Genomic DNA, 14,600 nt, shown 5'->3' with positions numbered 1-14,600 from the left:
AGCCAAGGCTTTAAACAAAAGTCATGTGATAAAAGGGGTGATGAAGTGAGATTATAGTCTGTCTGTACAGGCTGAAGAAAAACAGGGGGCCCTCATTCCAACCTGTCAAAAGCTTTAAACAAGGTTAAAACCAGTCTTTGTTGTTGCCGTTAATTGGCTTGTAGCAATATCATTTTAATATTAACATGGCATTCCAGTTTCTCACCTTTTTTTTTTTTTTTTTTCCCCTTTTAAAAGCAATCTTGGTAACGGTATAAACAAGTTCATTATGCACGTTTCATTATTGATGGAATAAGACCCACACTACAAATCCAACAACAACAAAATTCAAAAAAAAAAAGTCTTAATTATGGTACAAAAAAGAAAAACCCTTGAAAATTTAGATTCAAAGTTTAGATTGGTGAAATGAAGTTTCACCAAAAACACACTTTTTCTAAACAGCTCATTTTCATATTCTAACATTATTCTTTTTCCTCACTGCATTCTTTTGCATGTAAACATACCCAACTCCTGAGCATTTCCCACCATGTTTGCCTCAATTACAAAGTAAATGTCTCCCCCTACTGGTGAAAAGCGGAAACACTATACAACGTAGTACAGAATCCTTTTCATTTACACCCATGGGCTGTTTTTAACACTTACATCAAGCACCAGCGACACATTTAATTTTGTCAGATGGTTTATTGAACCATGCAATCCATGTCATATCAGCAGCCTGTTACAGCCATACATCTGTCAACACTTTGCAGTATATTAAGGCAGAGAAGAAGAAGAAAAAACAACAACAACAAAAAACAGGTTATGTACAGTCGACATCTTACGCTTTTCTAGAAGATATGCAGCTGTAAACAACGACCATAACTATGAGACAGTACTGATCCAACCTACAGTATAAATGTGCTGCATGACAAGTAATAAATCTAAACTAATGTTTACTTCATTTTACAGCACTACTGTTATGGTGACAATAATACACCAAGGGGAGAAAAAAAGCATGAAAACTAATGTACTTTCCTTCCACAGGGACACAAAAAAAAAACAAAAAACAAAACAAAACAAAAAAACAACAACTATAGAAAAAAAAAAAAAAATACTATATACTCTTTGCTGCTGTGCCGTTTTAGCTTCTCTCACTAATATCTACTCACATTTGGTCTAAACTGGCTCATTCCTTAAATGGCCCCACTAAAGATTTACTGTACATTATTTGAATACACCCACTGTGGAATTGATATAAGGCACTTTGATGTAATTAGCAGCTGGACTACAACCCAAGGAGTTCACACGTTTGTGTTCGCGCACACACACACACACACACACACACGCGCACACACACACACACGCGCACACACACACACACGCGCACACACACACACACGCGCACACACACACACACGCACACACACACGATTTACTACTTAATAAGGGCTTCATACCTTGGCTATTTTGATGCTCATAGTTACAAACAAACTCTAATAGACACACTAGCTTAGCTGGAACTATCCACCCTATTACTACATGCCTCCATTTTCAGATATAACTAACAGAGTAAATGGAGTGTGGTTGCTGTGCACATTCATATATGGACAACATAATCATGCATCAAGACCTGCCTATCTTTGGCCACATGATAATCAAGAAAAACAAGCATAACACATTTGGCAAAAATATAGTGTGAGGACACAAAATGAAAAAAAAACAAAAACAAACAAAAAACAAAATCAGTGTAAAAGGATTAATAACACCATTTCAGTGTGCAGATATTACTGCAGGAATGAGGAACAGCATTGGTATGACGGTAAATGCACCGCTTGGTAATAAAATATACTAATCCACTAAATAAAGATGAAAAGTAAGAAAACATATTTACAATAAGCCATCATTTTGGTGCATACAGAATGCAACATTCTACAGTAAGGAAAGCATTTGTGCATAGTTTTAATTTGAACAAAGATCGCAGGAATAGATTCTGATATGCAAAATGATGGATTGTTCACAATTTTACTCTAAGTAGATCCTTCACTTATTTAAGAATCAGCTGATTTTAAAGACACAAGGTTCATAGGTTCACATACCCAAAATTCCAAAGGCAATAGTTTTGATTCACCATGCTATGCAGAAAACAATAAACATCATTCAGCAGGTACTGAAGTGAGAGTACATCAGGTGGATATGTTTATAACAAAAAGCCAGATGTTTACATGGTAATTTATTGGTTCTGTTATCATTTTTTTTTTCATGCCATAGCTGCTAACCATCTCTCATTCCTACCAAGTGCTCCATGCCTTTTAGTCAAAGATTACATCTTCAAAGTAAAGGTTGCCTTAATTGAGAAAAAAAACAAAAACAGTGCATAGTAGTGTGCTACGGAGGCATTCTGTACTAAAATATCAACTTACAAAACTGTTCTGGGGTGAAACTGGCTGTTGGCACGGGGGCAAGATGTGTTGCTTCCACAGCAGAACCGTCTCACACATAGATCCCTTCTGGGTTCAGACCAGAGCTGAGAGGACTGTGAAGGGCCCGGAGATGATTGGGCATCGGGAGGGTCGACACAGGGCGCTTTAACGAGCCAGACAGGGGCACTAAATCTAACAACAAATATAAAAACATCACCAAAATGAGAAACAATACTCTAACTATCAAGTGCATTTCAAAATTTTAATAATAAAAGCATTGGACTGTGGCAAGCGGCATCAAAGACTAACATTTAGCATTTTTTTAAATTTAAAACTTGATTTATGATCAACTAATGCCTCAAAGCTTATGAATAAATGCAAATTTTAATGGTGAGATTTCCAAATGACAACCATTATTTAAAAACATACACATGCTGATGATGTAATGCAGTGTAATTTTGCTAAACGGGCACCAGGGGGCAGGACTGGGCCATGCAAAGAATCAGCCAGTGCAGTTAATTTTAATGGCCAGGAACTAAAGCCTTTGTTGATTTACACTCTGCACTGAAGGTTACAAGAAGATCATCATCAACCCTCCATTATTACTTTTCATAATGAGAAACTATTACCATGAAGTGCATCTAAGAGATCCAATGGTGTAAACAGTTCAATTCAATTAGCACAAATCCAATGTGGCATACATTATTACACCATCAGTATAACCAAACTATATAACCAGCTTCACTATATGCACAGTAAATAGAATTCATTCAGATGAATGACTTCATTTAAATAAAGCGATTCAATATTCAGTATTAATAAACGGAAATCCAGGTTTTTATTTACTTAAAAATAAATGCTCAGTTTTTAGGGAGGTGTGAATGTGGAGTACCAAAATCATTCCTATGCATGAGAATAAAGGCTTAATTATTATCATATTTATGCCTTTGCATTTATACATTCGGTTCTGAGGTTGTTTTTTTATGTTTTTACAAAAGGCTGAATTGCAAAACTTAAGAGTTATATCCAACTGTGGGTTGGTATCGTAAAGTTTTTAACAACTAGCTGGATGATGGTTCATTTCCTTTGTTGCATTACTTTCTCACTGAGTGCTCTTAATTTATGTGTCAGCTGTCTGACGGTTTCTTGTAGGATGAGATAGCTTTGGTCCAATGACCCACCACAGAAACTTCTGAAGATGTGAAGGAGTCAAGAATAAATAAACGTAGCAAACAACTGATACTAGGTCTCTCTTTATCCAGACTGATGTGGAGATTAAAACTGCCACTGAAGGGGGTAATAAACTAGGTCTGAGCCCTTTACCTACCACAGTTTTCAGCAGGATAATCTCGCTCTCTTTCTCTCACGCAAACATACACTTAAGCTTTTATCCTACATAATAAAGAACTCTCACTCTTGCTCCCTATGAACATACATGGGCATACTGAGCTCCCTAGCAACCTTGCCTTGAGCCTTTGCCTTCCCAGTTTAACGAGTCAGTTGATGGGACAAGGTGAGGGAGAGCCATCGAGATACTTTTTTCTACCCAATCTAATTTGAATCCCTAAAACCAAGTCTCGGCCCTCAGCAGTTAGTCTCTACCTGCTGGTCCAAGGTGAATACAATCCCTACAGTTTACAATGAGATTAAGCTCAAAGAAAACAAACACTTAAACACACAGCAGAGTCATTTTCACTCAGCATGCTGTTAAGACACGAGGCAGCAGAATAATGAGCACCTTGGTGGAACAGACTGACTGTATTAATGCACAGGCAAACTCAATCTCAGCTTTCTTACTTCATTAAAAAAAAGAAAGAAAAAAAAAGATCACATGTTAAGCATGTGAAAAACCACCAAAAGGCACGCTGCAATTTGACATACCATTAGTTCAAAGAAACCACTGTTACAGACTCCACACTTTGGCTACAAAAGCATCCACATTGCAATACGGAGTTGTAGTTACATATTTTACTCCAAAGAAAACTTCCCAGAAGACCCGAAACAGCTACTTATTCAATGTTTGGAAGAAAATTTCAATACCTATACCGGGGCTGTTGTGGGTACTTCCTTCCTCAGCAGGTTCAGCTGGCAGTACAGTGACCTTGGTGCCAGTCTGCTTGATGAACTGCTGCAGGTTAACCTGCCTCAGCTCCTTGGTCAGCTGCTCCAGGTCATGCTGCATGTCCTTCAATAAAAAAAAAAAACGCAGCAGTGGGAGAAATTATTTTTCAGAAGACCGCAAAGTATTACCAGCAGCTTCAGACAGCTTCTTTTTCCATGAAAAGTTCAGACAAATGCTCAAAATGTTTGACTAATTAAAAAAAACAAAAAACAACAACAACAAAAAAACCATCACATAGAACAACAGCACTTGTTTGTTATCTGTGGTTTGTTATCAGTGTTTCCTATTGATTCTAAATTGAGTGAGTAATACTCAGCACTCCTCTATCACTGTTCCTCACAGCTTAGAGGAACAGTGCTAAAGAAGAGCTTGCTGATAGAGTTGTGTTATAATTACATCATTCTGCAGCAGTGTTTTCATAGAAAGTTTGCACACTGCATTCAAATCAGTCACCTGCAATTTCTTGCTACTCTGTCCAAGCGACCTGTCCACAGCTTTGCAACTGCTCTCCAGCTGGACAGCCTGTCTTTCTTGGGCCTTCAATTCTGATTTGATCCTAAGGACCTGAGCCCGAGCCTCAGCCTCACTGACCCACTGGGTCTCCTGCCGCTCTCTCTGCAGTTTCTCTTCTTCCAGGCCTGCCTCTACACCCTGAAGGTGGAAGAAAAAGAAAGAAACTAAACTACTCAGGGAAAAGGAAGGAACAAAAGATGACTAGAAAGTCTGTAAAACCTTTGAAACAATGATGAAAAACGTATTTTCCGCCCACAAATCCAATCTAACAAAAAAAGCTCCCACATACAACACACCTGCACCATTGCCAGTTTCTCCTCAATCTCCAGTTCACAGCTCTGCAGACGCCCACGAAGCTCCTGCAGCCTTTCCTCCAGCTGTCTCTCACTTTCAAGCTCAATTTGTAGCTCAGTGGCCCAAAACTCCTCTTCCTCCATCTCCACCTCATTCTTCCTCAGGTACTTCTCAAACCTCAGGATCTCCTCTATTAACCCTCCACCTACACCTGGGTTCCCAGCGCACCCTTCACCTCGCCCCCCTCGTCCTTCAGCCCAGACTTGAAGTTCAGCTTCATAGGCCTCAAGCTTTTTTTCCAACACGTTGAGAGTCTCTCTCTGCAGACCGACCAGCCTGACCAGATCTTCCATGCGGCAGGCCCAAAGGCTGGGGGACGTGGTCCCGATAGTGGGTCCAGCATGGTGAAGACTTCCTCCATTTCCTAGAAGAAGCCTTCGTTTGGCTTCGGCTTCACCAATCCGGCCTCCGCTCAGTATCTCCCTAAGGCTTCTGGGTGCACCAGTGAATGTAAGAGACTTGCGGCGGGGTTCACGGCGGCGAAGGGAGCGATCATTGGGATGACGAAGCTTTGCAAGCGGAGGGAGGCTTTGTCGATGCAAACCGCGTTCTGGCCCCCTGAGAGGGGGCCCTTCTGAGGGGGGTCTTTCAGTCAGTGAAGGGCCTGTGCGGTGCAGGATCAGCTGGACATCACCAGCATACTGGCCCCAAGTGTTCAGGGAAGCCACGGGGCTTTCGTGAGGGGCTAAGTGACGCTCAGTGTCACGCCATTTTTCTACAAGAGTGTATCTTCCAGTGCGACCTGAAAACAACACAGTATAGCACATTTACATTTACGTGACAACTGCTGCTAGAAAAAAAAAATCTCTAAAACAAAGTCATAGAAATGCAGTTGTGATGTGATCAACATACACTAAACATTAACTAAGAAAACTTGGGTCCTAATATTCAACTGGATGTTGAGACGACAAAGTCTGAAAGATGTGCGTCTAGCATTCAAACTCCAGAGATCCCATTCCGATCAGGTATCTGTGGGAAATGCTGGAAAAACTACCTTATGAACCTAAAGACCTGCCACCAGCAAACCAGTGCCAAGAGTCCCACTTTCACACCATATTCTGGCAGGACAAGGGAGACCTACAAATATTATGCAAGTGGTTTTAATTGATTGGTGTTTACAATCTTTCCAACCTTTAAACCATTAGCACACACAGATTAGAATGATGACCTCATTGGAATGATTTTTCTGGCTGCATTAACAATAACAGTTAACAATTTCACCCAGCTTATTTACATGGTTTCTGAAACACCTTATAGAGGTTTTTATAACTGCAGCAAGAGCATTGAGTCTCACACTATAGAGTACAGTCTGAACATACTGTAAAAATACTGTCTGGAATACAGAACATTCAGCCTAAACAGGATGTGAGCTGCACAGATCTGCATTGTTGGGGTGTTATTAAGCGATTTCAGCTCAATGAGCAATCCTTTCACAGTACATTTCATTCAATGATTATAACAAAGAAACTGCTTTCTGCTGTTTAGGGAAAACGTAGACACAACACTTAGTAGTAGAGTGCAGACAGAAAAGGTTTAAGTACCAGATCAATACTGATGTCTGATCACTTAACATGGCGTTAAAAAGCAAAGGAGGGGGCTCAGAAGTGCTGCTTTCTCAGTTTGGCAGGAGACTGAGGGATGAGTCAGACTTTCCTTCCTCCTCCCCCTCCTCCTCCTACCCTGGGCTTTGTGGAAAGTGATGTCAATACAGTATGCTCAAGTGCCCCTATTCTTGCAGGAACCATATGGAAAGAGAGAGTAGGGTGTTGTGATCTAAGGAAGTACCAATGAAGCCTATGACCCACTACATCTCTGCAGGGACTTAGCATGTAGGCAGGAGAGTCTGTTTTTTCACTTCATTAGGACTTACTTGGCATTTAGGGGATTTAAACCAAGATTAAAGCTTTGTGGGTTGGCTAACGCATAAAAATACACTTGATGAAAGTTAATGTCTGTTCAGTGTTTGTGGTATTAAAAAAATAATTGTAAACTATTCAACCATTGGGCCAACATGTATAAGAAAAATAATTATTAGCCAATTATCAGTGTCTTTTTACAGCAGGTGTAACCTTTCATGTTTTCATGATGACATTTTTGTGCAGAAATCAGTTACTTACTGATGCATGACAATACTAATACATTCACACTACTTGAATCATTTTGAATGACCTTCTTTAGGTGTGCTTATTGTAGCTTTCATAAAATAGGGATTATTTACCTATGGCCTGTGCCAGAGCAATCACCACTTCCTGGCAGGTGGTTGCCTCAGTGACCCCACAGACAACCCTCTGGACTCCATCCACCCATACCTTGAGCTCCATGCTGGGTCAGAAGCAAGGGGGCCGGGTGCTGCGTGCTGGCCCCAACATTACTGAAGGTGGCAATGGCAGGGCAGCGGAAGCCCCTCTGATTAATTCGCTGTGGAGAGAACAAGGGGAAACAGGAAGTCTTTAGTCTGCATGTACTCAAGGCCAAAGGTGTATACTTCCTACTTGTTAACAAGAACCCAGTTGAGAAGGGAAAAATAATAATGTGGAGGTAGAGAGGTGCTATTTTCGCAGTAGGTTAAGGTAAGAAATAATCCAGTGAGAGTGACTCAAAGAGGCTGGCATGCCAGGGCCAGCTGGCCATAACGCCGTTGTTTTGTTCTTCTCTATGAATAGGTACATGTCTGTTGGGGGTGCAGGAAGAGAGTGCCAGGAGACATTCCCAAGGCCAGTTCCTGCTTTTGTACAGCTGCGACGAAAGAAAGATTAACTCAGTTAGCAGGGTGGACAGAAACAGAGAAGGAATGTAAATGTAATTTAAAACAAAGGAAAGAAAGAATTACAACACAGGGGAGGAGAGATTCGTTTTGGATGTGTGCTCACGGTTCTGTAAAATGGCCGTGGCATGTATATCGTATTGACAGAATCCCGTATTCTCCACTGTGGAACAATACAGCAAAATACAAGAAAAGATGTATCCTCGTGAAGTTTGTTTAATATTAACATTGACTGATTTATACCAACAGCTATGTGGCTATGCCTATGAAAGCTGGTTACTTACACAAAGATGTAAATAACCAGTGACAAAACACCACACATGAAACAAGAATCTACATGGAGGCATCTGTCGACATGCACTTCAAGGACAGCAACCGAATGAATGCATACTTTCTCTGCAGACCTGTATCACTCTCCATGAATCTAACCTTCAATGCACCTACACTACTGTGTCAAAAGGTTCTTTTGTTCACCCCCCCGCCCCGCCGTTAAACCTCCTGTACGCCCCACATATCCCCTGTCCACAACCACAAAGTCACCATCGCCAATTGTTTTTCTAAATATGGTCAAGACGTTGTGCAGTGCTACAAGGTATGGTATGCAAGAATAGAGAAACAGAAGTAGACTTCTTAATAATATTTACTGTTTTAAAAGATGGTCCTCAAAGCCTATCAGAAATTTAAGTTGATATTTTTAAAATGATTGTTTTTAGAAATTTAAAAACAGCCAAAGTGTTGGATTAAAAAAATAAAACAAATAAAATCTTTTAATCCTCCAATTTTCATAATACTGACTGAAGAATTTTCTACCTATCTGCAATACAAAAAGCAGAAAAGCAAAAACCCTAGGTAGTTTCATTGCAGTGTGCGTTATGTATGTATGTGCACTAGTGTCATCTAGTTTCAGTGCCATTATCCTTCTTTTAAAACAGAACCTGAATGGCATTACATGCTTGAAGGACGTAGAGGAACATGAATAACGGCCAACACATGCAGACGCTTAGATTTTTCTGCCATCACCCAAAAGACCTTTTTCCAGGGGGGCGTAGAAACAGTAACAGGCACTGATTAGGTCTTGATGCAAAGCAGTCATAGTGGAGCAGCCAGAGGTGATCAGCCATTCTGATTGGAAGAAAAAAAGAAAAAGAAAAAAAAAACAAAAACTATAGCAACACTTCCAGACTAAAGGCATCTGGCTGAAAGGGATTTTAAAAAGACCACTGCATGGAACACTTTGCATTTCACTGGCATTAGAAATATCTGCTGGCTGATTCAGGGCTTCTTCTTTGCAAAAGCTCTATAAGACTCAGAGGGGAATTTACAAATGTCACTCGGTTTAGTCCAGGCTTGCAACATTTGTATTCATTACCATTAACCCAGAAAACCCAACTGATGATACAGGCACAGCGGTGCGAGGCAGAGTGCCATCCTGAGCCCTGCAAGCTCCATTCCTCTGGCCAGTCAAAGCCACAGCCTGGGGAGATGCCCGCCTGCTGATTTGGGCAGCTTGTGTTTTGCCAGAGAAGCATTTCACAAGACAGAGAAACACTCGAATTTCTGCAAATTCTGCTTAAGCCCATTTGAGCCATGATCAGCTGTATAAAAAAACAACAACCCCAAATGACTTTAGTGACCGCTCACATTTGTTTCGGTCTGGTATTGGTTAAGTAGTCTTCTTTGAGTAGTGAGGTGTAGGAGCAGAAATGAGCAGCCTGCCTGGCCGGCTGCTGATGACACTTCTCCAGACCTACAGGAGCACACCAAGCTGGCAGGGAAAAGGCTTCTACTGGCTGCTGCTGTAAACAAGCTACCATATGCTCCTGTGGGTGTTTCAGCACAACCAACACATTTCAGTAACATACAGTATACAGAAATACTGTAGGAGTTTCTATGTTAGAGCTTAAATACGGAACTGCGTCTTGGATTTACAGTCTGTCAGCCATCGTGATCTGGCAGGTGTATTGTGCATTTTATCAGTATGCTGAACAAGGGGACATCAAAGCCAGTGTGCTTCACCAAGGAAAAGGCCTGTAAAGCAGCAAAAACAAAGCAAAACACAAGACTATAAAATAAAATGGTTCTTATAAAATTCCAGTTCCTGTCTATATTTGCTAACCATTGTTCAACAAGGTGGTAAACAATGCTACTAGCAGAGGTTCAGGCATTCAGGCATTATTGGAATTCGTATTCAGCATCTTTATTAATAAAGATTTATAGCAGAAGCCGTCTGAGATTTAAAACTCCCCCACACTGCTGTTAACTAAATACAATAGGATCCTTCTTACAGACTGGAGCAACAAAAGTCTTCTCTAAACCTTCCAGCCTATTACTTACCAAACTTTAATTCAAATTGCACACCCTGCAGGGTAGCATGTAATTAGTAGCAATTTATACTCTGCTGTAATTGGTAACAGACCTGTTGTGAAATAGATCACTGTGAGCAGCCAGAGACAGATGATGGTTTTATTGTGGAGGCGACTGGGTTGGAACAAACTGGAGTAATCTACTGCTTCCCTTTTAGTCAAGCGCTACAACTACATAAACAAGTATAATCCCTGGCTTTAAATCACTTGTGTGAGGCAAAAGTTTTTAATTAATGTAAGACACGCTGACATCATGGAACAATTGTGGCTAAAAGTTATCCATCTTGCACTGATGACCAGATAAAGAAGTTCCTGTTCACAGATATGCCAGCCTAGAGTGTGTACAATGTCCTGTGCAACTGTAAACATCACAGAGCATGGTAAGGACCAGAGAAAAGCCTTGATCCTGGAGAGTGAAAACTGATAACATACAGGGTATGCATTCCTGGGCTGTGAGAATCCAATAGGCCATGACTAAGAGATAAGAAAGCTATGGGGTCCTTTGCATAGTGATACTGGTGGCTATGGAAAATAGAACAGTAGGTAATGGCACCTAAATAACATGAACCTACAATAATAATAATTACAAGGTCAGAAAAATTGCGTTTGCAAGGCTCAAACTGAGGATTCCCAATTGATGGTTGTTGTCCATTTATTGCACCTATACTAAATCCGCTGAAAACGTAGCAGAAGATAATGGATTGCATTCAACATACTTATTACATGTGAAGCTTTTTAAATGTGTGTGCCTTAAGTAAATGCCCCAAGCCACCAAAGTAACCCCAAAAATAAGGACAAAAATGTTTCCAGCACTTCCTCAGAATTTGTGTTTTCGCTCTGAAGATAAGAGAGTTTGGGATTAAACCCCCATCCAGTTAGGCTACACCCAGCACCCACAGCTCTTGGGATGTCTCCAGTGGCCCCTTGCCCTGGAGCTACTCCTCTCTCTTTTTTTCTGTCTGGTTGATATTAAACTATTAAGCGCTGAAGCAACCTCCCCCATTTGGGAGGTCAGTGCTGGCAGAATCTGGAACATCTGGACAGCACGTTCAGCCAGCAATAATGCCGCCTTTGTTCCCTTGCCATATTCTCTGCTCACTAGCCAGCTTTAAAGAGCCAGAGGGCCAAGCAGCAGGCTCCTGCAGCAGGGCAGCACAGCGGCGGCTCAGCGGGGCAACCAGAGGCCTTTGGCCAATTTCTTTTACATGTTACTGTGGTTTGCAAAGCTGCAGCTGTGAGTCAAACTGTTGCGTATGCGTTTATAGAACTCAAATGGTTTTTGCAGGAGCAACTGAAGTGGCAGCCACGAAAAAAAAAAAAAAAAAAAAAAAAATGTGCCAATTATATATATTTTTTTCCAGTCTGTGGGTGGTTGTTTTCAGCCTGGTCTTCATGGTTCTTTACAGAATGCAGAAAAGACCACCAAATGACTCGATTCCGCTACAAAACCCAAGTAATGCTCCAAGGCTGCAGAGAATAAGACATTGTGCAAGTGCAACAACTCTACAGGTTGGTTCTGCTGCACTTGGTGTGTGTGTGGGTGTCAAAGTGGTTAAAGCACTGGAGCTTTAGACACAATAAACCAAGTGGCTCTATATGCAGATTATTAAATTATTAAACATGCATACATACTTTTGAGACCATACGAGCTTGACATATTTGCAGAAGAAGCTGCAGCTTACCCGATATTGTGGAAAAACCCGGGGCAAGCCAACACAACACGGGCAAACATAGACTTTGAGCACGTCACATGATTGTAACTGACAATATTTCTAAAATTCACATGAAAGAACGCAAGGAGCATTGTGAGCTGAAACACCTCAAAAACAAGCACCTTCTAGCTGCTTGTGTAGCTCGAGCTGTAGTGGGTGTTGAGTGGGAGGAAGCCCGAGAAATGGCGATAGTGGGCTGTAGTGGGTCCTGAGCAGTCTAACTAAATTCTACTACAGAAATGTTTCCGTTATCTCCGCCTTACACGCAACTACAGCGGGCTCAGCTGCGGCGCAATCTGCGAATAATCAACGTTGCGTAACGGTCTTACCTTTGCTGGATTAAAGTTAGTCCTTCCTGTCCGGACTGAAGTTTAGAGGGAAAACACAGGTAGAGGAGAGAATTCCGCAAAATTCGTCCTCCTTTTTCAGCATTGCCCAGTAAATCACTACCAACGAACTGCGACAAAGTCACGTTTCGAAAACAGAAAAAAAACAGAGGCTTAGGAAACCCACCGAAAACAGATGAACTGTCGCTTCAATCCGCGGTCCGAAAGTTTGTGTCAGTCCTCTCTAGGCACACAGTCTTTTGCGGTCTCACCAATAAGCTGCGGAAAAAGCCCCTCTCCCCCGTTTCATTACTCCTGCTGGTAAATACATCGCATTGGAACTGGGACGCACCGCAAGGCATTGTGGACTGTTTTAAAGCTGCAATACACTGTGAGGGGGAGGATGACTTCCAGCCAACTTTTACAGATCCGCAGACTTTTTAAAAGAAGAAGAAAGATACCATGCAGGGTTTTCTTACATAAGGAAATACTGGGATAAGGGGGGATGTCGCGTAGGCTGTGACTGAAAATCTGCCCGCGAGAGAGCGAAAAAGCTTTGAACTACAGTTAGGCTGCACCAAAAGAGTGAAAATAGACATTTAAACACCATCGTGTTTCACTTCCAGTTCTGTTGAGACACCATAAAGGCAAGCTCACATAAAGAGCTGATAAATCAACATTGTATCATCTAACTGGAAAAAAAGTCAAATTGGTGCTCTGAACACTTTTATTTTCAAACAACATCATTTACACTGTCAAATATTCATATTAGAAATCACGTGAATGAATTTGTAGGCTGCATTTACATTCCCTCAGTTTCTTGCAAATACACAGCATGTAGATGCATTCAAACTGATGCAAATGATGAAGATGAGCCTACAGCAGTGAGACCGCGTATAAACGGAGGCTTAGTGCCCTCTTGTGACAAAACAGACTTTCCTCTTAAATTCTTAAGGACAGAGAAGTGGTGCAATCAGTGGTTTAAGTGCTCTTAACCAACACGTCTGATGAGGTTTACATTACTTCATCAGAGGTTTGGTATAAATGTATACATTTTTATTTTACTGATGTGCATAATCGCTTTTGTAATAACCAATTTGATCTTTGCCAAATTGCTTTCAAAACTAAAGCACAGCGGAGTGGACTGTGTCAGTAAGTATAATGTCTGATATGTATATATATATATATATATATATATATATATATATATATATATATATATATATATATATATATATATATATATATAAAGGTCTGTTAGATCATTTTCAACATATATTGTGATCTTTAAAATATATATTTAGTCACCTTATATTCTTGGATTATTGTACACAAGCTTTTTATTCTACATTAGGTGTCTCTTCATTGGATATATCACCAGCTGCACAAGGCAACCCTATGATCAATGGCTAGGTGCTAAAATTCTGATATGGACTTGGGTACTAGGGTACTTTGACTGTAGGACCAACATATAGGATACTGATCTAAAAAGTTATGGAACACTTTTTGTTGTTATTTTTTTTTAAATCCAGCCCTGGAAGGATTGATGATTTTGTTCTCAGAAATGAGACACTACATGTGGGGGTCAGCGGTAGTTCAGGTGGTAGAGCAGACCATCTACTAATCAGAAGGTCGCTTGGTTGATTCCCGGCTCTTCTAGTCCATGTGTTGAGATATCCTTGTATCAGTTGGACTGTGTGTGTGTGACTGTTAGACAAGAACTCCTTAGTCATATATAAAAGTGAGGTGTGAATGAGACTTAAGTAAAAAGTGCTTTGAGTGCTCAAATTGAGTTTTCCTCAAAATGTTCAAACAATGAGTAAAATGTGTCATAGCACAGAAGCTTCTTTAATGTGCAGTTAAATACTTGGAGAGTGACACATTGGTTTTTGTAGTTTTGCCCCTGTGTGACACCACTGTAGAATCTAAATCAAACAATCGAGATGTGACTTGAGTACAGATTTTTAGCTTAGCAAAAAAAGAAAAAAGACATTAACTATTGAAGAATTAAAGCATTTCATTAATATGACAATTGTCCACCAAAATG

General features: G+C 40.6%; 1 protein-coding gene across 2 annotated transcripts; it reads right to left on the bottom strand.

Annotated features, from left to right (window-relative positions):
- Positions 1 to 661: 661 nt before the first annotated feature.
- On the bottom strand, positions 662 to 12,929 carry LOC120729609 (ras association domain-containing protein 8). Of its 2 annotated transcripts, none has more exons than XM_040025338.1 (6): positions 12,557 to 12,929; positions 7,607 to 7,806; positions 5,331 to 6,130; positions 4,975 to 5,172; positions 4,440 to 4,584; positions 662 to 2,591 (listed from the first exon to the last, which is right to left on the bottom strand). In XM_040025338.1, the coding sequence occupies exons 2-6, from the start codon at positions 7,707 to 7,709 to the stop codon at positions 2,470 to 2,472; spliced, it is 1,368 nt and encodes a 455-aa protein (XP_039881272.1). In that variant the 5' UTR covers positions 7,710 to 7,806; positions 12,557 to 12,929; the 3' UTR covers positions 662 to 2,469. The 2 variants fall into 2 exon arrangements, with proteins under 2 accessions (XP_039881272.1, XP_039881273.1); XM_040025339.1 differs by having other exon boundaries at positions 12,741 to 12,929.
- Positions 12,930 to 14,600: the final 1,671 nt, after the last annotated feature.

This window comes from Simochromis diagramma, unplaced genomic scaffold (assembly GCF_900408965.1).
Source record: "Simochromis diagramma unplaced genomic scaffold, fSimDia1.1 OVJJ01000293.1, whole genome shotgun sequence".
NCBI lineage: Eukaryota > Metazoa > Chordata > Actinopteri > Cichliformes > Cichlidae > Simochromis > Simochromis diagramma.
The sequence above is the reverse complement of the archived record's forward strand: the minus strand, read 5'-3'. Positions and strand labels throughout refer to the sequence as shown.

Excerpts from the sequence above, each read along its gene's own strand:
- LOC120729609 (XM_040025338.1), bottom strand. The coding sequence starts at position 7,709 with ATGGAGCTCAAGGTATGGGTGGATGGAGTCCAGAGGGTTGTCTGTGGG. Across the intron at positions 6,131-7,606 it reads TGCTCTGGCACAGGCCATAG|GTCGCACTGGAAGATACACT; the intron begins GTAAATAATCCC and ends TGTTGTTTTCAG. Across the intron at positions 4,585-4,974 it reads AGAGTAGCAAGAAATTGCAG|GACATGCAGCATGACCTGGA; the intron begins GTGACTGATTTG and ends TTTTTATTGAAG.